General features: G+C 39.4%; 1 protein-coding gene across 3 annotated transcripts in view; it reads left to right on the top strand.

Annotated features, from left to right (window-relative positions):
- The first annotated feature begins 1587 nt into the window (after positions 1 to 1587).
- ZDHHC17 (zinc finger DHHC-type containing 17) overlaps positions 1588 to 15493 on the top strand; it is a 91214-nt gene continuing 77308 nt past the window's right edge. For all 3 annotated transcript variants that reach the window (XM_029954305.1, XM_029954304.1, XM_029954303.1), the window contains exon 1: positions 1588 to 1959. In XM_029954305.1, coding sequence (XP_029810165.1) covers positions 1867 to 1959 — 93 coding nt within the window. In that variant the 5' untranslated portion in view covers positions 1588 to 1866. The remainder of the gene's footprint in view (positions 1960 to 15493) is intronic.

Here is a 15493-nt window from a genome sequence, read left to right as displayed (position 1 = left end):
TTTCCTGTTATCTATGCCTTGCCTCTATGTCACTTCTCCCAATTCAGTATCTTCTTTACTCCATCCTTCAACTTTTTCACGGTTTCTTTTCTTTACTCCTATCTTCTATTTCCAGTAAATCCAGGGTAAGGAGGAGCAAGATGAAACTGAAACGCTGATGTGAAAATTACTTCTGTCCATGTTAAAATGCATCTAAAAGCGGTACGGAGCTCCAAAGGGAGAACCCTAATTCTGTCTAGCTCAGCATGCTGGGTAAAGGAGCCAAACTAAAAATCTTGGTTTGGGCTAGGACCAAAAAGAATGAAAATCAGCTCAGACTGAAATGAGAAAAAGCAGCATGCAGTGCTTGGAGGACATACAGAGCCAGCTGCAAAATTAACAGAGAACCTAGGTCTTCCTACTGCCGTGCGAAGCTGTAAAATGCTCTATCCACCTCTCATACTGCTGTTACCAATGATGCCCAGGCTATCGCGGCTACTTAATAGCGATTTTTGGCTTTTTAGCTATTTTTATTTATTACTGGGTGCACCCAATTAGTGAAGGATCCTCTCCTCATGACAGCACCCAATCCCTGGCTAATCCCCGCGTTTCCAAACCCCACCTCACAAATAGCGTCCAATCCAGAACTGATTCCCGCTCTCCTCAGACCCTCCTGACGCCATTTGGCGGGAACCTAAAATTTACAAAAGATACTTGAGCCTCCTATTTCCCCGGTCTGGTCTCCACGCTTCCGCCGGCGTGCCTTTCTGATTTACAAATAAACCTGATGTTATCAGATGGCAGTCTTCTTCCCGGTGGCCTTTGGCTCATTTGGCTTTGAACAGGAAACAAGTTAGTGTCCGATCATGTTTCCTGATCTCTGCTAAATCTTCCTCTGACCAGTTAAGATTTACCGTTTTTAGCAGCTACAAGCAAAGATACGTGGTTCCTATAATTGTCCCATCAGCACACTTCTAGGAAGGAATTTCCTCCACCCCCATCACACAGTCCTCTAATATCCGTTTAAAAGCGGCTTTAATGATTTTCTCCGGTTCAGATTTCGGCGAATTCAGTTTAAATGACTTCGGTTCTGAATTCCCGGGTCACATTAAAAGGTAGCCGATGGGGGTGTGTGGGCTTAGCGGGTGTAAATTTTTACGTCGTTACTTTTAATTCAAGACCAACGAGGACGGGTTGGATCTTTTAAAAAAGGCTTCTGGAAGAGAAAGCCCCATGCTTCACTCGGTTTTTCCGTGCGCCCTCCCGGAGGCACAAATTGCAGGACGGCCTTTTTGAAAGTAGAGGGAAAGGAGGCGTCTGTCGTCCTCAGGAACGATGCACATCTGGATTCAAACCTGACAGCCCCAAACCTTGTACCTGGAGCCGGGTGACGGTTCCGCCCCGGGTCTCTGGGAAGGAGTCCTGGGGGTCTCGGAGCTGCACAGGGTGCTCTTGGGCGTGGGCCGCCTCGGCTGCCCGGACCCCCACTTCTCCGCCGCGCTCCCGCGCCGCCTCCAGGTTTCCCGCGTTATTGACTCAGAAGCCCCTTGGCAGGCTCCCTCGCGCGGACTGTGGCGCACATCTGCCTCGTGCCGGGGGCCCGCCCCCGGGCTGCGCTGCCCACGCCCAGAGCCTTCCGCCCGTCTGGTCCGGCGCAGTGCAGCAGAGCGCGCTCCCGCTCCCTCTCCGAGCCGGCCCGGCTCGCGCGCACGCGCGCGGGGACCCCCGCCCTCAGAGGGGAGTAGGGGCAGAGGCGGGCGGTAACGCGGGTGGGGAAGGAGAAGGAGGAGGAGGCGGCCTCATCGTCTCCGGCGGGGCTCGAGCTCGCCCTCGCGCGCGCCCTCCGCCTCGCCCGAGCCCCGCGAGGGTGAAACGCTTTCTCCCGGCATGCAGCGGGAGGAGGGATTTAACACCAAGATGGCGGACGGCCCGGATGAGTACGATACCGAAGCGGGCTGCGTGCCCCTTCTCCATCCAGAGGTGAGGAACCGCGCCGAGCGCATTCCTCGCTCTTGGGGTCCCTACCTTTCTCCCCCGAACTTGCGGAGGGCTACGGCCTAACCGTGTGGGGTAGTGGAACGTGCCGAAGTTCGGGAGGGCGGGGAGGCAAATCCAGGCCCGAGCGCGGCTGCGAGCGGATAACGGGGTGGAGATAGCGGGGCGGGCCTGGTCGGGGCGGGCTCTGGGACGCAGTCCCTGGCTGTGCCTAGAGGACAGAGGTGGAGGTGTTGATGATTCTGCTCTGTCGCCACGCTGCTCGCGAGTGCACAGGCGACGGGGGCCTAGTGCTGGTTTGGAACGGTAGCTTACGCCCCTAGTCCTGCTCCAAGCTTCTCGGGGGCGAGGAGGGAGCGTGTCTGGTTTTGATTTCTTTCCTTTGCGTCGCTAGGGTGAATGATGGTAGCTGTTCCTCCCATTTAGCTCATCACTGTGGGGGAGTGCAGGGTAAGAACACAGTTTCTCTCTAAAATGATGTCCTTCCAGGTTATGCCATAGGCAGCACCTCGGGCACCTTGCGTAGGATGTCCTTATTTGAGCGTTTGTCCTTATGCGATTAATGAAGAGAGGTCAAAACTTTTGGGAATAGATCCACGCTTGCACTAGCTTGTCAGAGTACCGTTTTTTGTTTTTGTTTTGTTTTGTTGTGTTTTGTTTGGTTGGTTCTTTTGGAGCCAGGGGAAGACCGTGCAACACGTTTCCCATCACAACATGAGTATCTTCCCGTGTAAGTAAACAGTGTCCCGCTCCAGGATAAGTCATATTCTGTACTTGTTTACTTCTTAGTTTATAGCTGAGCTAGAGCTAGTTCAGTCCTGGAAGCAATTCGTGATGCATTACAGTTTTTAATGATCTACAGTTAGGTGCGAATCTGGCAGCGGCAGAGCTTCCTGAAGAACTCCCGTAGTTTTTTGAGGTTAAGGGATGAAGACAACCTTTGTGTTGTGATGAGGGGACCAAACATGGAGGTCTCTACTTGGTCACTTTACGCTAGAGTGATTCTACTTATTTATGAACTTTGGGTTTATAGCATGCTTTTATTATTCAGTAGAATGTAAATAAAGACATACTTTTAAACATGTTTTGTGTTACTACTCAACCACCCTCTTATTCATCACTGTGATTTACCAGAAACAGATGGGACAGATACTTAGGAATGTGCCTGAGCCACTTTCCATAGAAAAGGCTTCTCTGGATTTCTGAGAAACAGAGCTGTCCAGTAAAACTAAGTATTTTTGGGACCAAGGTAGTAACGTTTTTAGAACTGGCATTGGAAGTTAGGCCTGAAAAATACGCCAAGAAACAAAGTAGTTTTCAGAGGATGCATTGAAAATGATGCTAAGGAATACTTATATTCGTCTAGTCCTGTGAAAGTTTCAAATAGTTAAATGTTGATTTTATTTTAATCTACTCTTAAAAAACCTTTGCCTTGTAAGATAGTACAGTAGTTGGTTCTTCAACTGGTAACAAATTCAGAGAGAGAGATTGCTTGGTATAATGAATTGGTCTGTAGGCTTGAAATTTAGAGACCAGTCTTTGGGATGCCATGTAATAGAGTATTACTAGAAAATCGATTTCTTTTACCATTCAAAGTGGAAGTTGATATCAATATCTACCATTCCTTTTCACCTAGCAAATACAGGGTCTGGTTAGTCTAGATGTTATGAGTCTTAATCTTAGAATTACAAGAACTAAGGTCTTTCTGCATTTTTCCTGTGGTTAGTGTTGCATGCACACCTGGTAAAGTTCTGCTTCCTTGCAATATGTGCTCCGGCAAGCTACTTCTGAGTTCTAGCTTCATCAGTTATAATACTGGTTTGAAATACTTACTAATAAATAGGCTATTGTGAGGATTGAGATAATGTATTCTTTTTTTATTGTTAAAACAACAGTGTTTTCACCCTCTTTTGGAAAGAAACCAATTCTCTGCCTTGGTAAGCAAATAAAAATGTTTTTAACTCCTTTTAGAAGAGAACATAGACCTTTGGTCAGACAAACTTGAGTTCCAATCTGTATTTGTAGTAATTAGCCAAGGGATTTGAGACAAGTACTTAATCTCTTTTTTTTTTAATTAAAAAAATTTTTTTTGAGAGACAGAGAGAGATAGCATGAGGGAGAGTCAGAGAGACAGGGAGATAGAGAATCCGAAGCAGGCTCCAGGCTCTGAGCTAGCTGTCAGCACAGAGCCCGATGCGGGCCCCAAACCCACTAACTGTGAGATCATGACCTGAGCTGAAGCCGGACGCTTAACCGACTGAGCCACCCAGGCGCCCCAGTACTTAATCTCTTTAAGTCCCAATTTGTTCATCAGAAATGGAGGTATGGGCTATTCACTTAGCTGTAAGGGATTAGGTGAAGCTGTATGTTGAGGATTAAGAGCTGGCACATTGTAGGTGCTCAGTGAATGTTACTTCTTTTTCTTTTACTAGAAGAAGAGGAGAGATGTTACACATTAATTTTGGTTTTGGTAAATGATTTAGAGACTTGGGTGGGTTTTAATTTATGGAATAGAATCTTGTAGAAACAAGTTTTATTTTACTTTTTATCTTCAAATTTAACACTGTGTCACAAAAATAGTTTCTCACTTAATGTTTGTTGAACAGATGAATTATTATTTGTAGGATAAAGAAATGAACCATTTCTTAAATCTGTTACTATGCAAACTGAGCACTATTAAAACCATTCTCAAGGGATTATGTAATTAGATGAACAATGAAACCTTTTTAGAGGTATTTCCTGTGAGAGAACCTTACTTTTTAATTAAGTGATCCATTCATTTATTTAGTCAGTCTTTTAAAAATTTTTTTGTTTGGGTTATGCATTGTGCTGGACTCTTAAGACTTGGGATTTTTGTGTTAAATTCATGAGAGAAAGGATAGGATTAAGAGCCACTGGTGACAAACAGAATTTGGGTTCTGCCACTTGCTATTATCGTGGTCAATTTACATTGGTAAAATTGGGTCAGTATCTCTTAGAGTATTTATTGTGAGTATTAAGTAGTAAAATAATGTTTGTAAGTACTTATGTATTGTAAAGCAATCATCACAGACTGAGGCTGCCAAACAAATCTGACCTTCTGGAAGCCCTGGTGTGTAGTGAATACTGGTGTCATTACTTTGTTTTCTGATGAAATAGGTGATTATTCATTGTATCATAATGGAAGAAATTAGAGGCTATTTGGGATGAGCTGATTATCCTGGGGTTAGGGTGTGATTTTAGGCTATTGGACCTTTCACTACTCTTACTTTCTTTGCTTTCAAGATAAAACAGGTAGACTAGATGATCTCTTAAGATTTCTTTAAACTCTAATGTTGTGATTGTTGTGATTTTTCAGAATGAGTAGATTTGAGCATCTGTCTTCTGCATGCACAGCACTGTGCTAGGATATATGGGCGAAAAGAAAATAAATAGGGTAGCTCCTGCTCTCCAGAGTTAATGATCTAGTTGGGAATAATATACACGCTTGTGAAATGCTTAACAGAAGGCAAATAAGTGCTGAGTTGAGTAGTATAGCCTATTAGCAGTGTCGGCTTTCTGTCCTCTAGAATGGTTAGAAGAAAGACTTTAGCAGGGGCTAGAGACCAGATGTTGGTCTGCAGTCCAGCTGACTTGCTAGCACTACTCTTCCGTTTCCCTCACTAGTGTATCCTCAGTAATCCTTTCTAACTCTTTCATAGAATGAGACCACAATACCCTCCTTTGCCAGAGTATTATCATAGCGACTCTCTGTTTCAGCAAGACCTGACTCAGAGCTTTGAACTGGATTGCCTAGATTATCTAGGGCTTTCATCTTTTGTTTGCTTACTTTTTTCCCCCCTCAATTTAAGAACTTACGTTACTGCCTTTTCTCTACTTTCTCTTTTTTTAATGTATATATGTATATATTTTTTTGCTTCACATTAATTTTGTCCATATTCATGTCTCATTTATTGTTTAATATATTAAGCCAAAATATTACTAAGTCTCCTGACTTCAGATTTTTAAAAATCTCTTTTGAAGTTTTCTTTACCTCTTTCCCTTACTATTTTTACCTCTTTCCCTTACTATTTTTTTGCCCTATCTTGTTGTCAGAGATACATGTATACATAAATAAATTCATTTGCTTTCAGAAAGTAGATAGAAAGTTCCTTTTGAAAATTGTTTTTCTTCTTGTTGTTAGGTTACTGGCTCACTCTTTCCCTTTAAAGCATGTCTTTCTGCAGTCTTCAGAATTTGATGCCTTTTTTATTCAGGAGGAATGCTGTAGGTCGTGTAGTTGTAATTTAGACTTAAAAATACTGTACCTTATGCATAGTAATTACTGAATCAATATATATAAAATGGAAATGCACCTGATTGGTGACCTCATAGGTTGTGGCAAAGCCAGAGTTGAAAACTACTGAGCTATACAACAAAAAATTAAATTTAGTTGTGAGAAATGCCTTTTTACAGTTTGACATTTTTGTTTTATTTTGCTCATTATTTTTAGTTAGTTTGAGAGAATCGTTCTAAAAGTACTTAAGAATGGACTGTGAAGTAGATAGATATAAGAAGATGGAGGTTAAAAGTGTGAGTACCAGTGTATGGCTGCTTGTGTTCAAATCCTTGTGTTGCCACTTACTAGCTACGTGACCCTGGGCAAATTATTGAACTGTGTCTTACTTTCCAGAATAAAATGAGAGTATAATAGCACCTACCTCATGAAGTTGTTATGAATGTTAAATGAGATAATATATGTAATGTTCTGAGTCTGGTGCTTAATAACACAATACATATTAGCTATTAATGTTGTGGTAAGAAATTAGTAATTCTCAAGCAATAGTAGGTTACATATATTAGGTATAGAGGTAACTAAGTAGCTAAGAAAATTAAAATTGGTTGTCTGGGGATTGAGGAGAGGATAGGCAGAAGACTATTATACGCCTTTTTTATATTAATTTTTTTTAAAGTGTGCTTTGATATGAGGAGTGTTTATTGAGCATCTCAGTGTGATCTTGATGCTTTGGTAGGCCATAAAGTAATGGGGAATATAAAATAAGGCATTGCAAAATTACAAAAGATTTACTGTAGGCCTCCAGATCCCTTACACTAGATGAAAGTGAGCATGTTCAAATTTTGTTAAAAATTAAAAACCCATGGCAAACCTCTTTTCCTCTAGAAAGTATCCTAAGGTTATGTTAGGGTAGTTAGAATTAGTCGGTTAAGGCATCTTCATATAGTGTGGTTTTTAATAGACCCTCCTACAATTACACAGTCCAAAAAACATTATTTTAATATAAGGGTTACATGGAATTCTTTTTGACAGCATCATCTAACTCTAGTATTATTTTGTAATTAGATTCTATTACAGATAGGTAATTTTAGAATAAAATATAAAATACTTAAAAATTCTTTTTAATGTTTACTTTTGGGGGGTGGGCAGAGAGTGGGAGACAGAGTCCGAAATAGGCTCCAGGCTCTGAGCTGTCGGCAACGCAGGACTCGAACTTGGGAACAAGATCATGACATGAGCTGAAGTCAGATGCTTAACTGACTGAGCCACCCAGGTGCCCCAAATATCAAATACTTTAAACTTTGGAATCAGAAAAATTGTTTCAAGGCAATATTGTATTTATAGAACATGAAAATAAAGTTCTCACCCAGTATAATAATTTCCCAATTGTAGGATAATATTTTCTATTAAAATATCCTTAAAATAGAGCTACAGGCAACTAATTTGAAAGTACAGTGAAACTTAACTTTCTGTAAGGGAAATATTGCAAAGAACTTAATTTCCTGAATTATAAAGGGATAAACAGAATATTTTTGGCTTCTGTTTTAATCATTGGTGGAAATTTGCCATATGATTCCAATTTCTAGGGTTGATACATCCTAAATATGATAGAATCTTTCTTGGATCAATCAACAATTTTACAGTGTCTTAAGCTTGTCTTGTGATTATTATTGTGGAGATGGAGATGAGGGGGCTAAATGTACCTGAAGGGTATATGTGTTAAATAGCTTGTATCTTTTTTTAAATGATTATCTTATTTTGAGAGAATGAGAGCCTGTGTGCCCACACAGGAGTGGGAGAGAGGGAAAGAGAATCCCAAGCAGGCTCTGTGCTGTAAGTGCAGAGCCTGACATGGTGCTTGAACTCAAGAACCATGGCATTATGACCTGAGCCAAAATTAAGAGTTGGACAGTTAACTGAGCCACCCGGAGGCACCTAAATAGCTTGATTTTTTTAAATCAGTTGTTTAATACTAGGAAAAATCAAGTGAAAAAATAGTAACTACTGTTTGAGAACTTAGTGTACTATATACCCTTGTCAATTTTTAAAAATGACATTTTGGGTTATCAACATTTATTAATTTATAAAGGATTTAATGAGGGATAAGCAAACCTATTCTTATGATTGATAAGTAAAGTCCTTCAATGAGCTAAGAGGAGTTTTTTGTTGTGTAAGAATCCTTGAGTTGCAAATGTCTCCAACCCTTAAATTTTTTTTTAAAGTTTATTCATTTTTTGAAAGAGACAGACAGCGTGAGTAGGGGAGGGGCGGAGAAAGAGGGAGATACAGAATTCAAAGCAGGCTCTAGGTTCTGAGTCACAGAGCCTGACACAGGTCTCAAACTCATGAACCATGAGATCATGACCTGGCTGAAGTCCGACGCTTAAACAGCTGAGCCACCCAGGTGCCCCATGTCTCCAGCACTTTTAAAACTTACTTGGGCAAAAAAGGGAAGTTACTGATTCCTGTAATTCTAACTTAGGATAGCAAAGGACTCCAGGATACCTGGAATCTGAGCCAAGAATGTCACCAAGAATGTTTTCCTCTATCCTCATCTCTGCTTTTCAGCTCTATTTTCTCCTAATGTAGAGCAGCTTCTTTCTTCTCTGTAGTGGTGACATGGATACAGACCCCCCCCCCCCCCCCCCGCCGCCCCATATATCTCAGATTTCAGCTAACCATTAGAGAGGGACTGCATGTTTTCCCTTTTTCCACTAACTGATTTAGGTTATTTTTCCATTCTTATGACCATGAGATAGGGCCTGTTATTTGCTAAAATCTCTTGGTTGGATTTGGGGGAAGAACAGTTTCCTTAAGGAATACTAGTGTGTACAATTATTTCTGTCCTCTATACTCTTAAATAACTTTTTATTTGCTTTGTTTCTAGTCATCCAGTTTTTTTTTTTATGCTTTAAGAGAGGTTGTTATAACATTGAACTCATTCTTAATGCTAGTTGAGTTACTGAATAACAGTCTATATGAATAATCTAAGCCAGGGGTTGGGAAACTTTCTGTAAAGTTTCCAGATAGTAAACATTTTCAAGTTTGTGGGCCATATGAGTCTCTTTGGCAACTACTCAGCTCTGTGTGGTCATATAAGAGCAGCCAAGGACAATGTGGCAATGATTGGATGTGCTGAGTTCCAATAAAACTTTATTTATAAATTCAGGTGATGAGCCAGGTTTGATCTGTGGGCTGTATTTGCCAGCCCCTTATCTAGACAATACATAGGAACTCCAAGAAACTTACATTAAAATATAGGTTTCAGTGCATTAAATCCCATTAATCACTGGTGTTCAGTAACTTTATCAGAACTGGATTTGTGTAGGAGATAAGTTAGGTGAAGTAAGAATGTGTGTGGTTGTGTGTTTGTGTGTGTATTAGAATCTCACTGAGAACTTTGTTAGAATACATTTATTTCCATGCACACCTTTCAAAGTTTCCAATTTAGTATGTGGGTTTGCAGTATATGTATTTTGAAAAAGTTCCAGAGATTATTTCTGTAAACTCTCATATTTTGTTCCCCATTTACTTATAGGTACTTGATATGTGGGAAAAGTTTTATTACATGAGGAGGAAGGAAGCTAATGTGACATTTAATGTACTAGGCATTGTACTGATGGCTATTCATGTTATCTCTTTGATTTGATTGATCACAATAATGGTAATTGCTAACATTTATCAAATTATAGACGAGTCACTATCCTGAACAGTTCTGTGTATATATTCATTCTTTTAATTCTTACACTTTTTTATACCTGTTTCACAAATGAGGAAAGGGAGGCATAGAGAAGGTAAGTAACTTTCTGGTAAGTGGCAGTATTGAATTAAATCCAGGTTTCAACTGTTTGAATTTAGTTGCTCCTTTTTAAAAGTGCCACACAGACAAAATGAATGTACAGAAATTGGTTGCATTTTTATACACCAATAATGAAGCAACAGAAACAGAAATCAAGAAACTGATCCCATTCACAATTGTACAAAAAACCGTAAAATACCTAGGAATAAACCTAACCAAAGATGTAAAAGATCTGTATGATGAAAATGATAGAAAACTTTTGAAGGAAATTGAAGAAGGCACAAAGAAATAGAAAAACATTCCATGCTCATGGATCGGAAGAATAAACATTGTTAAAATGTCATTAGCAAAGCAGTCTACACATTCAATGCAATCCCAATCAAAACTGCACCAGCATTCTTCTCAAAGCTAGAACAAACTATCCTAAAATTTGTATGGAACCGCAAAAGACCCTGAATAGCCAAAGTAATATTGAAGAAGAAAACCAAAATGGGACGCATCACAATCTCAGACTTCAGCCTCTACTACAAAGCTGTCATCATCAAGACAGTATGATACTGGCACAAAAACCAGACACATGGACCAATGGAATAGAATAGAGAACCCAGAATTGGACCCACAAATGTATGGCCAGTTAATCTTTGTCACACTAGGAAAGAGTATCCAATGGAAAAAAGACTGTCTCTTTAATAGATGGTGCTGGGAGAACTGGAAAGCAGCATGAAAAAGAATGAAACTAGACCACTTTCTTACACCATACACAAAAATAAACTCAAAATGAATGAAGAACTTGAATATGAGACAGGAAACCATAAAAGCCTAGAGGAGAAAGCAGGAAACAGCCTCCTTAACCTCAACTACAGCAATTTCCTACTCAACACATCCCCAAAGGCAAGGGAATCAAGAGCAAAAATGAACTATTGGGACCTCATCAAGATAAAAAGCTTCTGCACTGCAAAGGAAACAATCAATAAAACTAATAGGCAACCGACAGAATGGGAAAAGATAGTTGCAAATGACATATCAGATAAAGGGCTAGTATCCAAAATCTATAAGGAACTCACCAAACTCCATACCTGAAAACCAAATAATCCAGTGAAGAAATGGGCAGAAGACATGAACAGACACTTCTCCAAAGAGGACATCCAGATGACCAACAGACGTGAAACGATGCTCAGTATTACTAATCATCAGGGAAATACAAATCAAAACCACACTGAGAACCCACCTCACGTCAGTCACAGTGGCTAAAATGAACAAATCAAGAGACCATAGATGCTGGCGAGAATGTGGAGAGACGGGCACCCTCCTACACTGTTGGTGGGAATGTAAACTGGTGCAACCGCTCTGGAAAACAGCGAGGAGGCTCCTCAAAAAACTATCAGTGGAACTCCCCTATGACCCAGCAATAGCATTGCTGGGGATTTACCCAAAGGATACAGAAGTGCTGATGCATAGGGGAACATGCACCCCAATGTTCACAGCGGCACTTTTACAATAGCCAAATCATGGGAAGAGCCTAAATGTCCATCACCTGATGAGTGGATCAAGAAGATGTGGTATATATATACAATGGGATACTACATGGCAGTGAGGAAGAATGAAATATGGCCATTTGTAGGAAAGTGGATGGAACTGGAGGGTGTCATGCTAAGCGAAATAAGTCAGGTGGAGAAGGACAGATACCATATGTTTTCACTCATAGGTCTAACAGGAGAAACCTAACAGAGGACCATGGGGGAAAGGGGGGGAGGTAAACCATGAGAGACTCTTGATACTGAGAACAAACTGGGGGAGAGGGAGAGGGGGAAGTGGGGTGATGGGCATGGAGGAGGGCACTTGTGGGGATGAGCACTGGCTATTATATGGAAACCAACTTGACAATAAAGTATAAAAGAAAAAAAAAGTGCCATACCACACAGTGTGATCGTGATAATACAGTCATAGGGTTGATTGAATGTTATTTGCCAAGGCACTGGTTAGCAATGCTCAGATATTGCAAATACCCTTATTTACTTTTTAAAAGGTTCTTAAAGTTTTTCTTTTAATAGGCTTTATGTTTTAGACTAGTTTTGAGTTCACAGCAAAATTGAGCAGGAAGTACAGAGATTTCCCCATATACTGGCTGGCCACACACCTGTACCACTCTCCCCATCAATATCCCATATCAGTGACATTTGTTACAATTTATGAGCCTACACTGATGCATCATTATCACTGAAAGTCCATAATTTACCTTAGGGTTTCTTTGGCATTAATTTATAATGCATCCACTGTTACAGTAGTATACAGAATAGTTTCACTGTCCTAAAAATCCTCTGTGCTCTGCCTGTTCATCCCTCCCTCCTGCTAACTCTGACGACCACTGATCTTTTTACTGTTTCCATAGTTTTGCCATTACTGTGATGCCATGTATTTGGAATCATACAGCATGTAGCCTTTTCAGATTGGCTTCTTTACTTCGTAATATGCATTTAAGTTTCCTCCATGTTTTTTCATGACTTGACAGCTCATTTCTTTTTTAATGCTGAAATTTCTTTTTTAATGCTGAATACTGTTCCATTGTGTGGATGTACCATAGTTTAGTTATTCATTCACCTGCTGAAGGACATTTTGGTTATTTCTGTGTACTGCTCATTTACTTTTACAGTTCTGCAAAGTAGGTATTACTTAACTGCTTACCAGATTAGGAAGCAGAGTCAGAGTGGTGAAGTAATTTATTTAATTTCACATCATTAGCTTTTGGCAGAGTTTATATTAATTAGAACCTAAACTCTGACTCCACATTCATAATTCTCATATATACTCTGCCAGATAATTTAGTAGGTCAAAACACAAATTACTTTTGATTACATAATAGAAAAACTATCAGGAGTTACTATCAACTTTTGCTATTAAAGAAGTTAGGGGAGGACTCAGTTTTGGCAGTTGCTGTAAGGCTACTTTGAGTAATTGACTTGAAATCCTAAAACTAGATTTTGTAAAAACACTGTTTCAAAATATTTGTTAATTCAATTTATTCCTTTTTTTTTCCTTTCTTCTGCTAAGTCTAAACTCATAAGGGAAAATATGTTCTCATTAATAAAATCCCTTGAAAGAAAATGAAATCTTAGGTGTGGAAGTGGAGAGGGATTCGAGGTGTTGGAGATCAGTATTCTTAGCATTAAATCTGTGGTGTAGCTAGCTGATGAGAGTAGTTCCAGGCTTGAGGCTAGGCACCTTGGGTGTAAACCTTTTTGAAGAGTCTCACTATCATTTGTGTTATCACCTTTTACTATAATGATAAATATTCACTTCTGTCCATTTGTAATTCTGTGACTGTGATTGTGAATAAACTGTAGACATTCCCTCTAAGAGAATTTTGCTTTCTGATTGAACACCCAATATGCATATCTGATATCTTTCAGCTCTTTGTGCAAGAAGTTAATTAAGTTGATTCAATTAAGTTTACATTATCTAAACGTGGTTTTCTTTTTTTATTTGTCTTCTTTTTTTCTGTGGATAATTTGAATGTAACCAAATCCAAAAAAGGCCACACTTGTGGAAAAAAAATTGAAAACCTAGAATCTAGCACTATATGATAGCAGACCAAATAAAAACTTAAAACTTTCTGAACTATCATCCTAACATATATTATATGTTCTATATTGTTGAATAATATTCTATATTGTTGAATAATATATGTGAATCTTCAAGGTATCAGAAATTTAAATTCCGGTATGGGTTTGTTGGCTTTTAAAAAACATGGCACATGATTATTGTTAAAAAAATTAAGGAGTACAGAAGGCATATAGTAGAAGGTAAAATATATAACCAATGTATTTTTTCTCAGTACACTTAGGACATAGTTCCATCTTAGCATATAATTATCTTTCCCTTTTTTTGTAATGTCCAGACCTGCCTTGTTTAATGTGGTAGCCAGTACCAATGACATGTGGCAATTTAAATTTAAATTAATTAGAATGAAAATAATTAAAAATTCAGCTTTTCAGTCACATTAGATTTCAAGTGTTTATTAGCTATGTGTGGCTGTCAACTAGTGTGTGAGATAGCACAGAAATGTGGAATATGTGAATAATTGCAGAAAGCTCTATTGCATAACAGTGGTCTGGATGGGGTTTTTTTTGAGAAAGACAACAAGTACACACGTTGGGAAGCGGCAAAGAGAGAGGGAGAGAAAATCATTCTCAATTAAAAAATTTTTTAAATAATTTTTGAGGGAGAGACAGACAGAAGCATAAGTGGGGGAGGAGCAGACAGAGAGGGAGAGGGAGGCATAGAATCCAAAGCAGGCTCCAGGCTCTGAGCTCTTGGAACAGAGCCCGACAGGGGCTCAAACCCACAAAGTGCGAGATTGTGACCTGAGCCAAAGTTGGAGGAGGCACAACTGACTGAGCTGCCTAAGTGACATGAGAATCTTTTTTGTTTTTTTTAATTTTTTAAAAGTTTATTTATTTTGAGAGAGAGTGAGTGCGAGGGAGGAAAAGAGACAGAGGGAAAGAAAGAGAATCCTGAGCAGGCTCCACACTGTCAGTGCAGAGCCTGATGCGAGGCTTGAACCCATGAACTGTGACCTAAGCTAAATTCAAGAGTCAGATGCTTAACGGACTGAGCCACCTAGGTACCACTGGATGATATTTTAAAAATGTGTATGTTTTTTAAAAACAGAGCCATTTTTGTTGAAGCATATTTTATTTATGATAAATTGCATAAATTTAAAATTAAGTTGGTAATTTTTCTTTAACTTAAACTTTTTGTTTTGAGATCATTTAGATTAACATGCACTTATAAGAAAAAGTGCAGAAAGATCTTGTGTACCCATTACCCAGGGGCCCCCAAGGGTAGCTCCTTGCAGAATTACAGAGTAATATCACAACTGGGAGATACTGAATCACTGAAGATATAGAACATTTCCATCACCATAAAGATCCTTTGTGTTGCCTTTGTATACCATGCTAATCTATTATACTTTTCTGTATTTTTTGTAATTTTAAGAATGTTATTTAAATGGAATCATAGTGATTTATAACCTTATGGGGTTGGCTTTTTTTCAATCAGCATAATTCTTTGGAGATTCATCTGGTTGTAGCAGTCATTGTCAGTTTGTTCCTTGTTATTACTGTATAGTATATGGATATACTACAATTTGTTTAACCATTTACCTACTGAAGGATATCTGGGTTGTTTACAGTTTTTGGTTATTACCATTGAAGCTACTTTAACCGTTTGTGTGCAGGTCCTTGTGTAAACATAAGTTTTCATTTCTCTGGGATAAATGCTCAGGAGTGCAATTACCAGGTTAAATGGTAGTTGTGCGTCAATGTTTTTAGGAAATTATCAAGCTGTTTTCCAGAGTGGTTGTAACAACCAGCAGTGTGTGAGTGATCTGATCCCTGCATCCTCACCAGCATTTGGTGTTGACACTTTTTGATTTTCGCCCATTTTAATAGGTATATGATGATAAG

This window comes from Suricata suricatta, chromosome 10 (genome assembly GCF_006229205.1).
Source record: "Suricata suricatta isolate VVHF042 chromosome 10, meerkat_22Aug2017_6uvM2_HiC, whole genome shotgun sequence".
NCBI classification, from domain to species: Eukaryota; Metazoa; Chordata; class Mammalia; order Carnivora; family Herpestidae; genus Suricata; species Suricata suricatta.
This window is presented reverse-complemented; position numbering and strand designations above follow the sequence as displayed.